This window comes from Oncorhynchus masou, chromosome 18 (assembly GCF_036934945.1).
Source record: "Oncorhynchus masou masou isolate Uvic2021 chromosome 18, UVic_Omas_1.1, whole genome shotgun sequence".
Lineage (NCBI taxonomy): Eukaryota > Metazoa > Chordata > Actinopteri > Salmoniformes > Salmonidae > Oncorhynchus > Oncorhynchus masou.
In genome coordinates this window covers 58777885-58800359 of record NC_088229.1, presented here as the reverse complement: position 1 = coordinate 58800359, position 22475 = coordinate 58777885, and the positions used below count along the sequence as shown (strand labels likewise).

The 22475-nt window shown below is 41.0% G+C and overlaps 2 protein-coding genes across 2 annotated transcripts in view; both read right to left on the bottom strand.

Moving 5' to 3' along the window:
* mpp2b (MAGUK p55 scaffold protein 2b) overlaps positions 1-6189 on the bottom strand; it is a 45326-nt gene extending 39137 nt beyond the window's left edge. The window contains exon 1 of the mRNA XM_064923939.1: positions 5811-6189. The gene's annotated coding sequence lies outside the window, so the exon portion shown is untranslated. The remainder of the gene's footprint in view (positions 1-5810) is intronic.
* A 303-nt stretch (positions 6190-6492) lies between these two features.
* Positions 6493-12687, bottom strand: pyyb (peptide YYb). Its single transcript, XM_064923948.1, has 4 exons — positions 12581-12687; positions 10224-10411; positions 6948-7028; positions 6493-6705 (listed from the first exon to the last, which is right to left on the bottom strand). The coding sequence occupies exons 2-4, from the start codon at positions 10409-10411 to the stop codon at positions 6681-6683; spliced, it is 294 nt and encodes a 97-aa protein (XP_064780020.1). The 5' UTR covers positions 12581-12687; the 3' UTR covers positions 6493-6680.
* Between the last annotated feature and the right edge of the window lie 9788 nt (positions 12688-22475).

The following is a 22475-nucleotide window of genomic DNA, read 5'->3' as shown; positions in this document are numbered from 1 at the left end:
ACCTGTGGTATATGGTCTGATATACCACAGCTGTCAGCCAATCAGCATTCAGGGTTCTAGCCACCCAGTTTATAATATTCGATACACAATACGATATACAATACAGTATAATGTGATCAGATACGATATCGAGGCCTTCAAAGGCAAAGCTGTGATGTGAAACTCTAGTCACAAAGTTTCTAAACCCTGAGGTGCAACATCGTTAGACTTCCGAGAACGCTTGCGAAACAGACCAAGCAAGCCAAGCCGGGATTTGGGGGTTTGAGAAATCAGTAACCACATTTCCATCCGCAAATGTTATGCGAGTAAAGTCATACCATATAATAAAACATACTGACAGCTGTGATGGAAACAGGAAGTCTAGGTACAATGTTTAAATGCAGACAGATCATTTGTTCGTTCGACATGATGGGCTCTTTTTGCATCTGTAAAATGAATTGTGCGAGAAATGGCAATGGACATGGACTTAACGCGCAAATGTTGATATAATAAACATCATATCAAAGTAGACTTGGAGTCACGCGATGATATATTGTGTGTTCCTCCCACTATGATTTGGGAAAGCATGCAATTTATTAGGCTACAGATTAGATAAAGTATGATGGAACTTTCAAGGGGTGGTGAAAGTGCACGGTAATGAGCTTGATGCTCCGTTCCAATAAATATCGAGGGTTTTATTATGGTGACATCGCTCTTATTCATAATAATCTCATCATGTAGACTAGCCAACCTTGCACAGCCAACCCGCACTGTATCTGTGAGCTGCTGACTAGAGCACAGGTGCCAAAACCAGAGTAGGTACATTTACTATTTAACGCAACAGTTTTTGCGATGGAATTGAAAATGTGATGGAAACACATAAAAACGTTAGATTTTTATTCGGTACATGAAAACTTAACATTTTGTGTGCACTACCTCATCTTGCACTCATTTGTATCCGCAACAAGTCCGTTTGGTGGAAACACCACTGGTGGGAATATAGGCATATTTTCTTCATGGGGATTTTAGAATATTCGCATTCAAATCTGTCGCCAATTGGATGGAAAAAGGTGGTAAGAAAGGTGAAAAATAATTCCTTAGTTGTTAGTTTTCCCAAAATCCAAAGGCACAACCTACATCCGAGAAAAGTAATTAGTTGAACATGTTATTACTCCAGCTCATGAAAGTGACAAACTGACACGTTTTAATTTCCGTCAAAAACAACTTTATATCGAAGGAGTGCCTTTGATTTGACAACCAGCACACGCAGTTTAGCGCGAGACAACATGTTTTTGCACATGAGTTTAGCTCGCCAACATCACCATGACATCGCCTACAAGTGTGATCGGGGAATTCTATTGGAGAAGTAGTTTCTGCCTATCTTTATACTATACTGTCTTGGATCTAGTGGCCCTGAGTTTTTCCAGAGCACATGAGCTCACCTCAAGTAAAACTCCTGTCCCTATAGAGCCAATCCATACAAAAGAATGCAGTAGTCCAGCCCATTTTACAGTAGCTGTGTCACGATGTTTACGAACCCTAAATTCATCCAGACTGATCTGTTGTGGTAGTGACAGAGGTGGCATAAGCATTGTTCACACTGCATGCCCTAATACTGAAATCAGTTGTTCAAATCCGTTTTGGAACTGACTGTCCAAACAGCAAATTAAAAGTGATCAAATCGGATTACGCTAGTTGTCATAGTAACGACTGGTGTGTGCGCTGTGGCGTAAACTGATTGGTGGTGGTGCTCGTGCTTTCTATAATTCCTTATGTAGCAAGCTAAAGTGACAACAGTGCCTGCCATGGACGTTTTCCAGTTGCTTTAAATGTGGGGCGAAGGGTGAAGGACGGAGGGGTGCCACTGGAATAGATGCGTTACACCGTCGCCGGTTAATCTCTATGCCGACTCGCCGTGCCTACAATGGAGGTCCTACCAAATATGGTGGATAAATGAAGATAGTTCACTAAGGACCATTTACCATTGGAAAAAAATGCAGTTCCGGTCTACTTAACGGGGTGGGTCCTCCCATAGACACCAACGCAATAGCAGCTGGGTCTGGTGTACTTAGCTCATTGACTTTTATTGAAGCAGAAAAAAAACAGTCAGTGGGGTGTCTTGCTTCCTCTTCCATCTCTGGCCTTACCTCTGCACTTTCTCTGCCGACAGCTGATTCAGCCAGAGAAGAAATCAAAGCCTGGGAGGCTCGGTTGTTTCTCAGCAACACAGTCTCTCCCTACAGCTAAGGATACAGCGCTATGGAGCGGCATAAGGAGAATAGTTCATATGAATATAGGCACAATTAGGTTTGGTATTCAAGATAGAAGTAGCCAAAAACCTTTCGTGGGCAGGCTAAATAAACATAAAATGTACAAATTACCTGGGCTAATGATCTAGGATCCAGTGTTGGGGAGTAGTGAAATATATGTAGTTCAATTAGTAATTTAACTACACATTTTCAGTAGCTTGGTAGTAGTTGAACCAAATTAAAATCTTGATAGAGTTTTCTAGAGTTACTTTGTTGCCATGTAGCGATGTAGCTAACTACTGGAACTACACACAATTTTTTGCAAAGTAGGCAAGAATATCCCTTTTTTTTTTACATTTACAGCTGACCTGCCTAATTGTCACTTGAAACTGTTTTTTGTGTTTAATCGGCTAAATGACACATTCTGTTATTAACATCAGACAATTTGTAGTCTATAACATTTCAGATTTAGATATGATTATTTTTCCCATAGTAGTTTTTCAAAGTACTTTACTTAAAGACATGCTCCGGAAGCTTTTTTTAAACTCCCGCTTTGGGCTGGATATGTCAATGTGTAGTTCATACATTCATAATCTATGAGTAGAATGAATGTTTCACCTCAATCAGCCACGAAATCCCTAGTTTGAAAGGGACTGTTTCTGGAAGCTGTGCTGCAACATTTCCCACAAAATTGTTGGGATGCAACTTCCTCATCCACATTTACTGGATTGGTTAAACAGTGCAGAAGAAAACCTCTACTGACAGCTTTGTTCTTCTCGTCAACAGTATCTAGAGTAGGGCAGGGTTCCTCAACTGGTGGCCCGCGGAGCCCCCCCCAAGTTCTATTTTGTTGGACATAAAAGACTATAAAAACACCAGCAAATCAGCTCCAAGTGATTTTTATTTTGGAAATCTGTTCCAAAGTATTCCCACGCATAATAGAGAGATACTGTATATGTGACGTATACAAATGTAAGGTTTAAAATGATTATGTTTTAGTCAAATATTATATCTGTTTGGGATTTGTGCGGTCAATTTGCATTATACAAATGATTTCTAAGTATGTTCCGGCCCCTGACCATCCGCTCAAGGAAAAGAGTTGATGATCCTTGCAGTAGGGGGGGGGGGGCGGAGGATCTTGTTTCATGCATTTACTTTACGCCTGCTCAGTTAGGTTACCCCATCAAAACATTATAGTTGTGAGATTTGAGGCTGCCCTCGGCCCTGCTTAAATATTTTAGAGCTCCTTCCATCCTTAACCACTGATCTGACACGGTTGGATTGGTGAATGAATAAACTGGTTACCTTGCAGTCATTGCCTCAAGGAAGAAGAGAAGTAAGGATAGAAGGAGGAAGTGAGGGAGGCTTAAGACTGTGGGAGAATCTCAATTAGATTTCCTCTATTCCTCAAGTCCTCTCCTCTGTCCTATGTGGAAACAAATGCGCTTGTATATGAAATGAGGCTATCCTACTGTAGTGTGTCATCAGGCAAATTACGTTTACAGATGTAGAACCCCATAATACATCTGTAAAATGGTCAAATGAAATGTAGCTAGTTGTGCAAGACATTAATAAAGTGGATAAGTAGCATGTTGTTTTTAAATGTGTGCATGATTTTTCTCATCCGATAAAACAACAGCTGTTTCAAAGGGGGTGTGGTGGATTTCAAAACTCTTCCACAGTAGGTTACACCTGAACATCCTTCGCCGGGGGAGGCAATCAAGTAGGGGAGCAAACTCCTCAATTTGCCTCTTATTAACGAATTGACACTCCTTCATACGGCGACTACTTATCGGTTTCCCAGTCACAGAGGAGAGGATGACAGAGGAGTCTAGGAGAGGACATACTTTTTACTAATTGAGAATCACCCCAAATCTGGCAGTGTTTTCATGCTGTGTAAGGAAGTGCTTAGGTCACATTTCTGTGGAGCTCATTGATCGTGCAGCTTCACACAGCTGTCAAACCCGACAAAAATCCTGTTGCAGCTGCAAGTTCTCAAAAGGGAGACTATTAAGAAGGATGAAGTTCCTTTAAGCTGAGCTAAAAGCACTCCAGAATAAGACATATCACAGTTTTGATGTGTAAATCCACCAGAGTGATTTGGTGGAAAAACTGTATTAGAAGACTTGAATAACTGCTGAAGCTCATCTCAACCCAAACACCTAATATGATATGATCTATGATTTTAGACATAACCATCTCACTGTAAGTTTGAGTGTAAAGTAACAAAGGACACTATGATGGTTGAAAAGGACCTCTCTTCCTGCCAGCCGTGTCAGAGTTTGGGAAACCCTGGGCGAGACTACACCCTCTCCCAATTACCTTGTTGGAGAAGATGTCAAAAATGAATGTGTTTACATTGTGGTCCCATCCACCAGGTATGATGTTCTGTTTGAATGGTAAGGTTGAGTTTCCACGTTATTTCAACAAAACATATATTTGTGGAAAACTGATTGGAATTGCTAAAAGTAAAAAATGTAGGGAAAAAATTCACCAAACATTTGATCTAAATCCAATGAGGGTGAAATTTTTGTTGATTTCTCTTTAGTTGACAACTGAATCAACCTGATGTTGAACTGAAGTCTGTGCCAAGTACGGAATTGCAGGAAATAAACTCTAAAATTTATAGATCTTTGCTCCACTGTCAAAAGGGGGACCGCTAAAGGGTTTTGCTCGCAAACGCCCATCCCTGGGTTAAAGTGTTTGCTTGACAGTCGTGGACCCGGGTTCGAGTCCCGGTCGCGGCTACCCCTCATATTTGCTACAATGTCATTACCCAATAAGCTACTGTAGGCTATTACTCTCAGAACCAAATTACACATTATCATTTGTTTGTTTATTCATATATTCACATTAAAACTGAAAGAGAAATGTGGTGCGTAGGGAGTGACGTGAGCATGCACCAGGGAACAGGTGCACATGATGTCCGATCTGACTATCCTTAAGGCTACATAAGGTCTGGGATTCTGCTATTGTAAAACAGCCATTCTCTCCCAGTCACAAGTACATTTCCAAGAGTATGATTGATAATCCATCATTAACTTGTAAAGTCAGTGATGTAGTATTCTAATTCACAAGCGCAAAGGATGGAAGACCGGACACGGGTTAGACTACATTGTATCTCCTCACACAACTTGGCAGCTATTGAGTGCCGTACGTGGGATAAGAAAATAAATCAGAAATAGCTTGTGCTTTTGCTTAAATGCTTTTCTCTCAGACTATTCCTCCCTATCTGTGGGCTTTGTATGCACACCAATAGGCTCCTGCGTAATAACCGTAGCCTAAGCTAGAGGAGGTAATGTGCCAGGAATATGCTATCATGTGCACGATCAACATGATTGATATTGCGATGCCACCACTATCAATAATTCACAATGTCCAATCCATTCATTCGTAATATGATAGATTCTAGCGTAAAACAAACCACCTGGTGCCACGGGCGCATCACCGCGGAATCACAATCGATTCTAAATAGCCGGGACACAAAGAAAACGATAGCGACAAGAAATGATGCATCTTCTATATCAATAACCATTGTTTCTGTTCAACAAATCACTACTTTAGGAGCTCATATTAGGTTACCTTGCTTCTGTTGCTCCCACTGTCCAATTCGAGACGAGAGCAAAGACGGCGCGGCTGAAATGTCAAATCCCTGAGCACCGTTGCTGAAGATTAAAGGGAAAACGGTATGTGTGCCACAGTGCAGAACCCACCGAACCGCGGTTTGAATGCTTCTTGTCGTACAGGTCTTGAGTCTAGATTACTTAAATATCTAAATATCACACGTGATAAGACAGTGCAATATACAATGTACCATAAACAAAGTAAGGAAATTGTACACTATACTGTGTCCAAAAGTTTCAAAATGATAAGTTTCATCTTCAGCATAGGATACTGTATTAAAATGCTGATACTTCAATACATCCCTACTCTTTTTGAGACCATTGTGAGGAATTATGGTAAATGTGTAGGCTGGCCACGTCCTGCAGCAAGGTCAGTAGAATATGTGGTCCAATGCATAAATTACAAGTCCACTGGCAAATAACGTACAGAGAGCATTTTCCTTGTAATATACTGTCACCTAGTGGTATGAATATGTCACAAACAATGATATTACTCTTGTAACCATGTTTAATAATAAGCCTGAATTGGTGGTTGGTCTAGGATAATTTCCAATCATGGTTTTGGATATAAATATTGGTTTGCTTATCTGTTGAGTCACAGAAACGGAAAGGCTTTCAAAAAAATACACTGTGACAAGATGTATTATAACACATTTATTTATTATTCATTGTTGAATTTAATTACAAATTATGTCAACAACCAAAAATAGACAATTATGTGTTGGAATGAGAGAGTGAGAAAGAGAGACAGAGATTAAGCAGCCTATTTGAGTTGTTGTAAGGCCCACCATTTGAGTGGAACAGCATGCCAGTGGGACGGGACCCAGATTTATCCGAGATCACTGCCACCCGAACTGTTAGAAAAAGACACAGAAAGTCAGTAGCTGGCCTTCCAAACTCACTAAACTCCATATCAAGTGATCAAACTTAGATATTGCTATCCAGTGTGGGCACTACTTTTAGTGGACTGTCACATTCCTACTGCGGGTGTATGCATGGGTCATGTTGATATACTCAAGGAATGATGAGTCTGTTGTAACAAAGAGCAGACAGTCACTTTGAATCACCCTTTCCCTCAGTCTCTTCATCCTCTCACCGTTGTGTTAAATCGACTTCCGACTCATCTCTGAACAGCAACCACCCCAGAGCTGACTCAGGTGCAGACCTCTTTCCATACCTAGTGGACACAGAGACCATCACATGCTGTATGTCATCAAGAGATGTACATTACTTGCTGTAGTGTGCTAACAGGGTCTTATCATGTCCCCTTGTCGCGATGAATAGCCTGGCCACCCGATCGTTGACAGACCCATGAATTGCAAGGCACTACCTCAATTAGTCTTTCTGAGTACTGGAAGAGAAGATCCAATGTCCTTCCCTTCAGAACTCCTTCTCCAATGTGTTTTAAGAAAGAGGTGAGAGGATGCCAGGAATCAGATAAAAATGTATTGAGAAAGAGCCAAAGTTTCAAGAAACTACGCAGACATTACTGGTGTGAATACCCTACTGCCGGGTTCCCCAATAGGCAGGCCGTGGGCCGGTGATTTTATTTGGCCCACAAGTTTTCTGAGCAAAAAATATATATAATTTTCATTGTTGGACATAAAAGACTGTAAAATCAACAGGAAATCAGCTCAAAGTGATTTTAATTGAGGAAATACAGTACCAGTCAAAAGTTTGGACACACCTACTCATTCCAGGGTTTTTATTTGTTTTGCTATTTTCTATATTGTAGAATAATGGTGAAGACATCAAAACTATTAAATAACACATATGGAATCATGTAGTAACCAAAAAAGTGTTAAACAAATATATTTTAGATTTGAGATTCTTCAAAGTTGCCACCCTTTGCCTTGTTCAAGACACACTAAACCAGCATGGCAACTACAGCATTCTGCTGCGGAACACCATCCCATCTGGTTTGTGCTTAGTGGGACTATCATTTGTTTTTTAACATGACAAGGTCCCAAAACACACCTCCAGGATGTGTAAGGGCTATTTGACCAAGGAAAGTGATGGAGTGCTGCATCAGATGACCTGGTCTCCACAATCACCCAACCGCAACCCAATTTAGATGGTTTGGGATGAGATGGACCGCAGAGTGAAGGAAAAGATGCTAACAAGAGTGGGAACTCCTTCAAGACTGTTAGAAAGGAAAAGCATTCACAAAGCTGGTTTGAATGTCATGGTGGAAACTTGAATCTAAAATCTAAAATATATTTTGATTTGTTTCCTACATGATTCCATATGTTTTATTTCATAGTTTTAAAGTCTTCACTAATATTCTATAGAAAATAGTACAAATAAAGAAAAAGAGTTGGTGTGCAAACTTTTGACTGGTACTGTGTGTTATATTTTTGCATATATTTTTGTTTTTGTCAAAATCATATCTGTTTGGGATTCTCGCTGTTCATTTGCAGTGTGCAAATGGTTTAGAACGATGTTCTGGCTCCCCGACCATCCGCCAAAGGAAAAATAGGCCCACAGCTGAATGTAATGTGGACCCTTGCCCTAGTGTGTGTACTCACTACTCGCCTATACCCTTTTTATCTCCAGAGGCAAGAACACATATCTCAAGCAATTAGCTTGAAACAAGGAGAGATTTTAAAGTCCAATGCCCAATGCTCAGCAAGGCAAGCAATCCCCGGTTCCACAGAGAGTGACACAGCTTTTAAATCATCTTTAAATCAATGCTTTGTCAATGAGGAGTGAATCTCCCTTTGTGTGAGAACAAGAGGGGCTGAACTGCATGGCACACAGCCCTTGTAGTGCATAAACAGTTCCAGCCCACTTAAAGACATGCTCCGATACTTTGGCGACTAAGAAAGTATTTTTTAATCCTCCCGCTTTGGGCTGAATGTGTCCATGTGTAGTTCTTACATGCATAATCTATGAGCAGAATTACTGTCTCACCTCAATTAGCCACAAAATCCCTAGTTAGAAAGCAACTGTTTTCTTGAAGCTGTGCTGTGCATTTTTCCCTAAATTTCCCACCACGTGTGCCTGCCCCCTAGGAATTTGAGTTCTAGCCAATGAGCTTCAGCCCCTCACATTTGAGTGACAGCTAGCAAGAGGCCGGCCCAGTGTTATCCAATGAGGTTGCAGGGCGCGCCCAAAGGCTCAGTGGACACAGCACACAGAGACAGAGACAGAGAGAAATGTCATAGTGCACATATCTGCACATATTTGTTTATTTTATTTAACCTTTTTTTAATCAGGCAAGTTGGTTAAGAGCACATTCTTACTTCCAAAGACGGCCACCTTGTAAAGCCCCCCCCCCCCCCCCACACACACACACACACACACAAAACACAGAGACAGGACATTGACTTAATGGCTAGAACAAAACCAGGCTCCTTTTCTTTTCTGTCCATACCATCATTATTTGAAATAACTACACTCTGTTCTCTAAATACTAATCTCTCTGTCTGTGTAATGCTGCTGCATATGTGTCTTGCCAAAACTGGAATGAAGTTATGTTATAACAGTGTTCAGAACAACTGCCTGTTTGGAGAGCCAAGGGAATATCATTATCCTCAGGGTTAATTCAAATATCTCTTGTCCCCTCAGAACTTCTCCTGTGACCATGGCTATAGTGGTAATTTGACCCTCTTAAGAACATCAGCAACATTTGATTGGAATTTAGGTTTTGGGATTTTTTGTTGCCTTTGTATTCAAATTGAGTGAAGGATTATGCAATCAGTCTATTGATTGTCAGTAGGAGGTTCCATTCCCATAGAACTGGTTTGAGAAATTGTGCCCCCCCCCCCCCCCCCCCACTGAATAGGCTGAAACATTGCATTATCTCTGACTCTTGTGCCATATCTAAGACAAGGTGTTCCCCTGTTGATAACATGTTAGCCTACAGAGTGCTGAACTCACTCACCTCTATCTAGTGATGAGGTTGATGCAGTGTCGCAGACACACAGACTCAATTGTACTGAGAGACAGGGGCAAATCCTGTTGTGCTTTCCTTTTGCCCCCAAAGCACGGAGACAGGACATGAACTTGGAGAGCCAAGAGAACTTCATTATCCTCAGGATTAATTCAAATATCTCTTGTCCCCTCAGAGCTTCTTCTGTGACCTTGGCTATAGTGGTAATTTAACCCTCTTCAGAATATCAGCAACATTTTATTGTAATTTGGCAGAGGGATTTTTTTTAACCTTTGAAAACAAATTGAGTGAAGGAATATGCTGAGTCTATTGATTGTCAGTGGGAGGTTCCGTTCCCATAAAACTGGTTTGAGAAATTGCCCCCCCCCCCCCCAATAGGCTGAAACATTGCATTATCTCTGACTCTCGTGCCATATCTAAGACAAGGTTTTCCCGTGTAGATAAAATGCTAGCCTACAGAGTGCTGAACTCACTCACCTCTGTCTATTGATGAGGTTGATGTAGTGTCGCAGCGCTGTGTTGTATCTGGCCCATTCCTCCGGAGGCGCGTTGTCGTCGGGGCTCACCGGCTTGGTAAAGTAGGCATCCGTGAAAGTGCCCAGACTAACCAGCACGCCCAGGACGAGGACGACAAGGATCAACCAGGGTCTCAGTGTGTTGGCCATCTGTAAATAAAGAATGTAGGCTAGCATTTCCCTGGCGGCTGCTGGACTTAAAGAAAAGTTGAACAAAAGCTTGGCATTCTTGGCATCAGAATCTCAAAGTTATCAGTTTTAAGCAAAGCTTTTTGATGAGTCAGATGAGTAAGTCTTCATCTTTTTGAAAGGAGTCTGTATCAGAGACACATTAGCAGTTGCACTGTCTATGGTGCTGAAATGTGTGCCAAAGTTGCTTATGAAATAAACCAATTGGTCTTCAACCTATTGATTCTACAATACTATGGAACATTATATTGTGTTAAGTAATGATAATGAAATAATTGCTTACTCTTGCTAATTGCTACTGCAATTGCGGTGGCATTTGCGTCCTTTGCCTTTGCAACCATGAAAAACACTTTAAAATTACAAATACTTACACATCAAACACGTTTGAAAATCACTCATTACAAAGATATACAAGGACCTTGAACATTCCCTTCAGATTAGTCAATCCCATTTAGTCATTTAACGATTCCATTGATCATTTAGTGTGTCTAAATACAAACTGTCATGCGTGTTACTCAATTTAAATGAAGGGAAATTAAATGTTGAGCAAAATTAATTAATCATATCACTTTAGTAAATGAAAGGTTAAAGGGTTAACAACCTTAGATTTGAGCATCTGTGGTGTTACTACTCCGAGGGTGAAGTCATCATTATAGGGACACTTTTGGTAAATCGCTATGTAGACAATCAAAATCAGCCCACCCTACTCAAGTAATGTTTATTTTCATTAATTACTGTCTTAATCTACATGTTTATGATGAAAACAAGTGGATAATGGATTATTCAGTGGTTGCTACAATACCTAAAACAACATCAGACCCTTACACTTTAGCAAAAGTGTGTCCTTCAGTTGCAGTAGGGCAATTTAGTAGATGAAGTGGGGCACTATTTTCTCATTAGAAATGAATGAATGTCCCACTTCACTTGCCACTTGCTATGAAATTATCAAAGAGGCATTGTAGAGGCTTATAAATAACACACTCTGTTTTAACAATTGTGTCAATGACATTATACTAGACCCTCTCCATGCCCTTGTAAAATGTATTTGGGAACCTTCCAAGCTCTTGGTGAAAATCGAACTAAAGGATTCTGCACAGTTTTTACTTAATCACAAAACAGCTCTATTATTCCACAAATGCTTAAATCCTTACATAAATTGAGCCTATGTTCAATACTTACTTTCTTACATGTTATTGTCCTTCGTTTCTTTTACTACTCTTGTTATTTCCCTCTAATTTCTTCCACAATCATACTATACTGTTTATGTGCCGTATAGCGTCTAGTATAATCCAGTTTGAGATGTTATAAACTACTAAAACAACATATGCTTATGTATTTTAGAATATATAAAGACAATTCCTTCATTAGATACAAATGATGCAGAGTAAACATTCAGCAACAACCCAATAACAGTTGTAGTGATTGGGTTGCAAAATGACCGTAGTACAGCACCCTCAAGCATAAATGCACCACCACACCTGTTGGGTGTACGAACTACAAAACTGGATCAAGCCCTAAATGTTCTGAATTAACTTTTTATTTTGGTCATGGTGTAATTGACTCAACAACCAAAAACGCATATCCAAGTTTAGCTTTCTTAATGAACCAGAAAATCAATAGTTATTTATGGTTGTTCATCAAAGTTAGCTGGGTAACTCATTGATCCTACTTTGTAGTATGCGCAAAGTTATCATAATGGTAAAAATGATTAGTCACACTTTATTTGGATAGTCCATCTGTAAGTGGTCATACTATTAACAAACTGTTGATAAGCAACTGCTTCCTGAAGTTAGATTAGGGTTATAGGGTAATGTTTAGAATAAGGGTTATGATAAGGGCTAAGGTTAGAGTTATAGGGCTAGGGTAAAGTTTAGGGTTAGGATAAGGGTTAGGGTTAGTAGATAGTTCAAATGTTACTGAAAAGTCGTCATTAAGCTGCCAAATTAGTTGATTTAGAATGGGATGATACCAAAATAGCCTACATTTAAATAAAGAAAAAAATGGTTTATTATTTCCTAAATGGCATTGCCATCGCATTTCAAAAACGACCCAATTGCTAAAATTAATTCAACAGTCAAAACTTCCCAACTCAGCATAGTCACAGAGAGCAAAACGTAACTCATTACTCACTCTGCAGCAGGCTTGCTTCACCGGTTTTCACTATGTTCTTGTTGTGCGTTTTATTATTCCCAAATCCGGATGGTTTATATGGTCAAGGCAACCTGATGCGCGCGCCTTGAGACACGGCAAAATCACGTTTTCAACTCAATCTACGCAAGCGAGAACGAGCGGAGTACGGAAGCACTCTTTCCCTATTGAAAATATCAAATCAAATTCTATTCGTCACATGCTTGGAAACAACAAGTGTAGACTAACAGTGAAATGTTTACCTACGGGCCTTTCCCTACAACGAATAGAGAAAGAAAATAGATAAGTAATTTTAAAAAGTGTATCACGTAATAATAAACGCAATAATAAATACACAATGAGTAAAGATAACTTGTCTATATACACAGGGTATCAGTACCGAGTCGATGTGTAGGGGTATTGAGGTAGATATGTACATTTAACAAATAACTAGGAATAAAGTGACAGATAGTAAACAGTAGCAGCAGCTTATGTGATGGGTAAAAAAAAAAAAAAAAAATGTCCAAAAAGAGCCAATGCATTGAACTAGCTATTTATCAGTCATGGCCTGGGGGTAGAAGCTGTTCAGGGTCTTGTTGGTTCCAGACCTGCGCAAAGCATAAAATACAACCTTTCAGTGTCAACTTAAGGGCCTTTAATGTACTTTCATGTACTTAACTATTAATGAACATGCACCTGTGGGACGGTCGTTAAGACACTAACAGCTTACAGACGGTAGTCAATTAAGGCCACAGTTATGAAAACCTAGGACACTAAAGAGGCCTTTCTACTGACTCTGAAAAACACCAAAAGAAGGGGTCACTGCTCATCTGCGTGAATGTGCCTTAGGCATGCTGCAAGGAGGCATAAGGAATGCAGATGTGGCCAGGGCAATAAATTGCAATGTCCGTACTGTGAGATGCCTAAGACAGCACTACAGGGAGACAGGACGGACAGCTAATCGTCCTCGCAGTGACAGACCACGTGTAACAACACCTGCACAGGATCGGTACATCCGAACATCACACCTGCGTGACAGGCACAGGATGGCAACAACAACTACCCGAGTTACACCAGGAAAGCACAATCCCTCCATCAGTGCTCAGACTGTCCGCAATAGGCTGAGAGAGGCTGGACTGAGGACTTGTAGGCCTGTTGTAAGGCCCGGATCTTAATCCCATTGAGCACGTCTGGGACCTGTTGGATCGGAGGGTGAGGGCTAGGGCCATTCCCCCCAGAAATGTCCAGGAACTTGCAGGTGCCTTGGTGGAAGAGTGGGGTAACATCTCACAGCAAGAACTGGCAAATCTGGTGCAGTCCATGAGAAGGAGATGCACTGCAGTACTTAATGCAGCTGGTGGCCACACCAGACACTGACTGTTACTTTTGATTTTGACCCCCCCTCTTTGTTCAGAGACACATTATTCCATTTCTGTTAGTCACATGTATGTGGAACTTGTTCAGCTTATGTCTCAGTTTATTTACACATGTTAAGTTTGCTGAAAATAAACACAGTTGACAGTGAGAGGACGTTTCTTTTTTTGCTGAGTTTATCATGTGTTTTTCAATTATAAATGGATTGTAGATACCGTCATGAATTATATTAACATAAGTTTGTGGACACCTACTGGTCGAACATCTCATTGCAAAATCATGGCCATTAATATGGAGTTGGTCCCCCTTTTGCCCCTTTAACAGCCTCCACTCTTCTGGGAAGGTTTTTCACAATATGTTGGAACATTGCTGCATGGACTTGCTTCCATTCAGCCACAAGAGCATTAGCGAGGTCGGGCGCTGATGTTGGGTGATTAGGCCTGGCTCGTAGTCGGCGTTCCAATTCATCCCCAAAGGTGTTTGATGGGGTTGACGTCAGGGCTCTGTGCAGGCCAGTTACATTCTTCCACACCGATCTCGACAAACCATTTCTATATGGACATCGCTTTGTGCATGGGTGCATTGTCATGCTGAAACAGGAAAGGGCCTTCCCCAAACTCTTACCACAAACTTGGAAGCACAGAACCCTTCACTTGAACTAAGGGGCCTAGCCTGAACCATGACCACCAAACTTTACAGTTGTTACTATGTATTGGGGCAGGTAGCGTTCTCCTGGCATCAGCCAAACCCAAATTAGTCCGTTGGACTGTCAGATGGTGAAGCTTGGTTCATCACTTCAGAGAACGCCTTTCCACTTCTCCAGAGTCCAATGGCGGCGTGCTTTAAACTACTCCAACCGACGCTTGGCATTGTGCATGGTGGAAACCCATATCATGAAGCTCCTGATGAACAGTTCTTGTGCTTCCAGAGGAACTCGTTAGTGAGTGTTGCAATCGAGGACAGACTATTTTTACGCACATCAGCCCTCGGCGGTCACTTTCTATGAGCTTGTGTGGCATACCACTTCGAGGCTGAGCTGTTGTTACTCCTAGACTTTTCCACTTCACGATAACAGCACTTACAGTTGACCGAGGCTGCTCTAGCAGGACAGAAATTTGACAAACTGACTTGTTGGAAAGGTGGCATCCTATGAAGGTGCCACTTTGAACATTTTGAGCATTTCAGTAAAGGCTATTCTACTGCCAATGTTTGTCTATGGAGATTGCATGGCTGTGTGCTCAATTTTATACACCTTTCAGAAACAGGTGTGGCTTCAATAGGAAAATCCATTAATTTGAAGCGGTGTCCACATTCTTTTAGCGATTTGAACATGTAAATCTTGGTGGGGCAAATTCCCCAACATTTTTTGATGCATGCCAGAAAAGCCACACAACACAGCATTAATTGCACTATAACGGTGACAAACAGTACCCACAAACTGTTAGGGCCTACATAAAGCTGTCCAAACAGCAGAGCTTTCTTTTCAGCCCCATGGAGTGAATCCTTACCACTGCTACACCTGGCTATCAGCGGAGCCTAGTCTGACATTTCATTCAGCCTCATTTACTGCCTTTTAAAAAACATAGCTGATATGGCTGACATGCTTAAACAAATGTGGTTTCTACTGACAACTGAGATGTACAAACTATGGCATAAGGGGACGCCGAGCAGATAAGAGGCAATTCGTAATTTCGATTAAGACATGAATGAGCGAGCTAGAATGGACGTAGTCAATATAACTATTTGTTCAGCACTTTTAAAATGTACAGTGACAGAATTCTAAACATGGGCCGTTCTTACAGTATTCTCTCTGTAGACCTAGTCAGAACCATAAGATAAATAAAGGGGGCATATAAACAGACAATGAAAGCTCTTACAATAATCGATGATTACATTTCTCAAAACCAGGCTATGGGCTACATGTGCACCACCAAGTCAGAACATTAGGCTAAGTTATGAGGGGGAAAGAGACCAAATTATTAGGGTGAGGCACATGGGCTACTAACATCTTACTACACAACATACACTTAGTATTACTTTCTTAGCTTACAGTATACATATCTCCCTGGCATATTACATAATTTATGCAGCAGCTTTAGTTGAAGGAGAGGTGGACCAAAACACAGCGTGGTTGTTATTCATGGTACTTTAATAAAGACTCTACACATGAACAGACTAACAAAACAAAACAAAACAATAAACATAAAACCTAAACCAGCCCTATCTGGTGCAAACACAAAGACAGGAACAATCACCCACAAAACCCAACACCAAACAGGCTACCTAAATATGGTTCCCAATCAGAGACAATGACTAACACCTTCCTCTGATTGAGAACCATATCAGGCCAAACACAGAAACAGACAAACTAGACACACAACAGAATGCCCACTCAGATCACACCCTGACCAAACAAAACATAGAAACATACAAAGCAAACTATGATCAGGGTGTGACAGCAGCATACAATACATTTTTGGACTCACCTTGTTGTGCTGTGCTCACTTTCGTGGGCAAATTTTGTCATCAAACTTTGTCTTCAAAGTCTGGCATTCTCTGGATTTATGGTGATTTCAAGACAACTGGGGAAAAAATGACGTCAGTAATCTTCAGGTCGGAGCTGTAGAAAAGTCCCGAGTTCCAGACATGGAATTCCGAGTTGGATGACCGCTCAAAACATATTATTCCAGTTGGAGCTCGTTTTTTCCCCTAGTTCCCAGTTGTCTTGAACTGAGATTTCCCAGTTCCGAGTTTCCAATTGTTTTGAATGAGGCAGAAATCATGCTGGATTGACAGCATGGCCAATGTATTCAACCTTTTCTGGCCCATGGCATGTGAATCTTTATCCTTTTAAGCTTGGAAAAGAGACCCTTAAATCCAGACTTTGACCACACACCCACCACTGAATAGCAGGATAGTGATTGCTTTGCAATGCATGCAGTTAGCCACTGATTCCTTACAAACTACTCATTGCTGAATTTATGATTTCCAACTTGTTGTCTAATGTTTATATCCAATGGCCGATGAGCACCGATATGTTTTATCTATAATTTCACTTCATATGACAAGGATTGAAAAGGATTTGCCAGTAGATTGTCAACTTGATTCATGATGATGACTGCTAGCTAAGATTTTGACATGATCAGTCCAATCAAAGCTACTGTAGATATAACTTGATTTGACATAATTTTATCTGTGGCCAATGACCTTGAGCGTTCTTGGATGGGCACTTCTAATGTAACTCTATGGCAGCACCCTCGAGTTCTCCTCGTAGATTTTGCGGTTACGTAGTGTTCCCATGAGTGACAGAACACTGAGCCATCACGGCTCAACTTTTTCTTTTTGCTCTGCCCCACCTGCCCTGAATGACGGGTCGCCACTGCATGTAGTGTATATCAATGTCATAGTTGACCTGTTAATTAGTATCTTTGCTGTACATATGGTCCTGTACATATGGTCCTATACATATGATCTCCCATCGCTGAAGGAGACATCCCGTACCCCAAAAACATATTTATCAGCACTCTGGTTTACCTATTTCTGAGAAGCTTTTCCTGTCACCGATGGCAAATCTATAAACTAATCCAGAATGCCTTACCAGTTGATACAGGCTATACAATGTGTGAAAAGAAAAGTTTATATGAACTTTTATAGAGTTTACAGAATTCACACCATATCTCCCTAAAGGTGCGATGCCATCTGAGATGTGTAGATTTATGTAGATTTAAACATTTATTTTTTACCATAGTATAGCCCGTATCGACTGGCAAGGCATTATAGATTTGCCATCGGTGACTGTAAAAGTGTATCAGAAATAGGTCAACCAGAGCGCTGCTAAATATGTTATCGGGGTACAGGATAAGACCAATTTCTACAGATCTCCCAGAGTGAAGAGGCTACAATCAACTCCATTACATTCAAAAGTTACTTCAACAAGTAAATGCTAGTGATGGCTAGCTATGCTAGTTATTTCACCAGTCTGTCTTAATGATTGTTAGCACGCTAATAGCACACTGTGCACACAATTATTTGTATTTTTTGAAGGGGTAGGCCTATGCAGTACACTCTTAGAATTAGTGGTGACTTGAGGAACCCTGGAGATTCTCAAGGAACCCCTGGAGTTCCTCAGGCAATCATTGCTAGTCAATGGTTCATATTTGCACCTTTGGTGAGTTGAGGGGTTCTTTCATACAGTATAGCACAGCACAGTTCATTGCAGTACAGTGCACAGTACATTAAGGAAAAGTAGGGTACAGTACAGCACAATACAGAATAGCACAGTAGAGTAGGGTAAATAAAATACATGTATAGTGTACTGTATTGTACCCTAGTTTACTCTAATGTACTCTACTTTATTGTAGTGCACTCTACTGAATTAAACTATACTGTACTGTACTCTACTGAATTAAACTCTACTGTACCATACTGTACCCTACTGTACTCTACTGAATAAAACTTTACTGTCCTGTACCGTACTATACCGTACTCTACTGTGCTCTACTGTACTAAACTGTGCCATACTGTACTGTGATGTTCAAACTTGTGAAACATAGCATAGACGTCTATGATTCGTTCAGATCTTGATCAGGTCCGCACAGACCAATGTGTACTTGTTTTGGGGCGGAGCTCATTAGAATAATACCCAGCAAGTGTTTGTTTTTACATTTACATTCTGGTCATTCAGCAGACGCTCTTATCCAGAGTGACTTACAGTCAGTGCATTCAACTAAATAAACAGGTAAAAGGTAAATAAACAAGATATTACAGTCATAGCAACAAAAAAATTATAATCTGTAATTGTAATTCTATAACTGAGAATGTTATTGTAGTTGAAGTGGTCTGTTGGTTTACTCTTTAGGTTGGACTACTTTGAACATCATTGCTGCCAGTTTTAAAGCTTAAAGTGAAAGTAACAGATAACAATAATAAATATTATGTTGCAATCTTCAGTATATTAAGAGGCTTCAACAAATATGATTGTGATATAATACTTATTTCATTGAGAATATATACAGCAGTTGAAATTTGGCCTTAGAATCAATGACCCCAAAAATATGCATTTTCAAGGTCTGCAAATGACACATTTTCAACATCTGGAAAAAAACGTATTTTCACCTTTAATTCAGGTAAAATACACCTGATTTAAATGTCCGTAAAATAATATATGTATATATATTTTAAACATAATTTTGCTTACTGGGCAGTGATTGTTTTTATACTGCGGTGATGGATCAGTTTTATGCAATAATATTGCGATGATTTTAATGTTTTATGGGGAAATAGTGCGGTGATTCGTCAAATAGTAGCACACAGCGTTCATTCTCATTTTGTTTGCAGCACATGCACCGAATACAAGTGTGTTTTTACATAACTTTGTGAGTCTGCGTTTCAGAGATACTATTTAATCGTTCACAAAATTGCAAAGTAGCCAAGCTATAAAGCTCTAAAAGTAACAAACCAATCAATATAAATTGCTGCTAGCCTCTATTTCTTACGTTCTCCTCGGGGAGTTTCGAGTCATGCCCTGTGGTTTGAAAACAACCACCCTAATATCTTAGTTGTACAGTCAATCAAAAAAAGAATTGCTATATTTTTCGTATGTAACTACTGTGTAAAAAAGTGCCATGTATGTAAAATATCTGTAGAATGTACAGAATGTGTATGTATGAATGACCCTAATGAGTCATTTCTTGTTGAATTATTCATATGAGGTAGCTTATAAAATACACCAGCCGAGGGGAAAAAAATAAACCCAAAATAGCAGAAATTCTGTAGGCCTACACCTACATAATTCCAGATTGCATTATAGATAGATTGACTGTATGATGCAGTCTCCATGTGACCTGTTGGAGTGAGAGGTCAGAAGAAAGACTAGTCACAGACTAATAATATGGTTGTTTGTCTGATCATATAAAAATACAGCCTTAGAGCACACACACACACATTTATTTTGTACACATCTCTACGTTATCATAGCAAATATAGATGTGTATAACCTGTGATTGCATATAATGCTTCTAATCCTCTAATACCGAACATGATTTTGTGTTCTACGTTGATGTGTTCTACGTTCTGTGTACCGCTCCGTCACCACACATGAAGTTCCCTCTCAGGAATAAAAGTTGTTTGAATTTAATTGAACAAGTTGACTGATATGAATACCCTGGGGGGGATAAAGGGGAGCTGAGACTTGATATGAGACTGAGTCACAGCAATTGCGTAATAGTATTCTACACACAATACCCATAATGACAAAGCAAAGGCCTGTATGCCAAGCATCACGTCTGGAGGAAACCTGGCACCATCCCTACGGTAAAGCATGCTGGTGGCAGCATCAAATCAAATCACAAATCAAATCAAATCAAATGTATTTATATAGCCCTTCGTACATCAGCTGATATCTCAAAGTGCTGTACAGAAACCCAGCCTAAAACCCCAAACAGCAAGCAATGCAGGTGTAGAAGCACGGTGGTTAGGAAAAACTCCCTAGAAAGGCCAAAACCTAGGAAGAAACCTAGAGAGGAACCAGGCTATGTGGGGTGGCCAGTCCTCTTCTGGCTGTGCCGGGTAGAGATTATAACAGAACATGGCCAAGATGTTCAAATGTTCATAAAGGACCAGCATGGTCGAATAATAATAAGGTAGAACAGTTGAAACTGGAGCAGCAGCACGGCCAGGTGGACTGGGGACAGCAAGGAGTCATCATGTCAGGTAGTCCTGGGGCATGGTCCTAGGGCTCAGGTCCCCCGAGAGAGAGAAAGAAAGAGAATTAGAGAGAGCATATGTGGGGTGGCCAGTCCTCTTCCAGCTGTGCCGGGTGGAGATTATAACAGAACATGGCCAAGATGTTCAAATGTTCATAAATGACCAGCATGGTCGAATAATAATAAGGTAGAACAGTTGAAACTGGAGCAGCAGCCACGGCCAGGTGGACTGGGGACAGCAAGGAGTCATCATGTCAGGTAGTCCTGGGGCATGGTCCTAGGGCTCAGGTCCTCCGAGAGCGAGAAGGAGAGAATTAGAGAACGCACACTTAGATTCACACAGGACACCGAATTGGACAGGAGAAGTACTCCAGATATAACAAACTGACCCCAGCCCCCCGACACATAAACTACTGCAGCATAAATACTGGAGGCTGAGACAGGAGGGGTCAGGAGACACTGTGGCCCCATCCGAGGACACCCCGGACAGGGCCAAACAGGAAGGATATAACCCCACCCACTTTGCCAAAGCACAGCCCCCACACCACTAGAGGGATATCTTCAACCACCAACTTACCATCCTGAGACAAAGCTGAGTATAGCCCGCAAAGATCTCCGCCATGGCACAACCCAAGGGGGGGTGCCAACCCAGACAGGATGACCACATCAGTGAATCAACCCACTCAGGTGACGCACCCCCTCCAGGGACGGCATGAGAGAGCCCCAGTAAGCCAGTGACTCAGCCCCTGTAATAGGGTTAAAGGCCGAGAATCCCAGTGGAAAGAGGGGAACCGGCCAGGCAGAGACAGCAAGGGTGGTTCGTTGCTCCAGAGCCTTTCCGTTCACCTTCCCACTCCTGGGCCAGACTACACTCAATCATATGACCCACTGAAGAGATGAGTCTTCAGTAAAGACTTAAAGGTTGAGACCGAGTTTGCATCACTGACATGGGTAGGCAGACCGTTCCATAAAAATGGAGCTCTATAGGAGAAAGCCCTGCCTCCAGCTGTTTGCTTAGAAATTATAGGGACAATTGGGAGGCCTGCGTCTTGTGACCGTAGCGTACGTGTAGGTATGTACGGCAGGACCAAATCAGAGAGATAGGTAGGAGCAAGCCCATGTAATGCTTTGTAGGTTAGCAGTAAAACCTTGAAATCAGCTCTTGCTTTGACAGGAAGCCAGTGTAGGGAGGCTAGCACTGGAGTAATATGATCAATTGTTTTGGTTCTAGTCAGGATTCTAGCAGCCGTATTTAGCACTAACTGAAGTTTATTTAGTGCTTTATCCGGGTAGCCGGAAAATAGAGCATTGCAGTAGTCTAACCTAGAAGTGACAAAAGCATGGATTAATTTTTCTGCATCATTTTTGGACAGAAAGTTTCTGATTTTTGCACAGCATCATGCTGTGGGCATGTTTTTCAGCAGCAGGGACCAGGATACTAGTCAGGGTTGAGGCAAAGATGAAGGACGCATGCAGAAAGAGTGGTGTGCGTGTGTGTGAGAGTGTGTACATTCTTTTGCATGTGAAAGTGCACACATTCTTATGTGTGTGTGTGTGGGTGTGTGACATTAAAAATGTTTGTCTGAGAAGTTGACTGTGATGTCAATACGTAGTTTAACCTCCCTCATCTCTCTGTCTGCGACTACTTATCCCCAAGTGTATCCCTCTTATCTAGCCTGAAAAGCAATAAGAAACGTGTCAATACCAGGATTTTTTTTTTTTTTTACCAGGATCATTGTTGAGAACAAATGCTAAATGATATATAGATATGATTTACATTTTAATCACATTTTTACCATATTGAGTAAAGAGAATCCCTC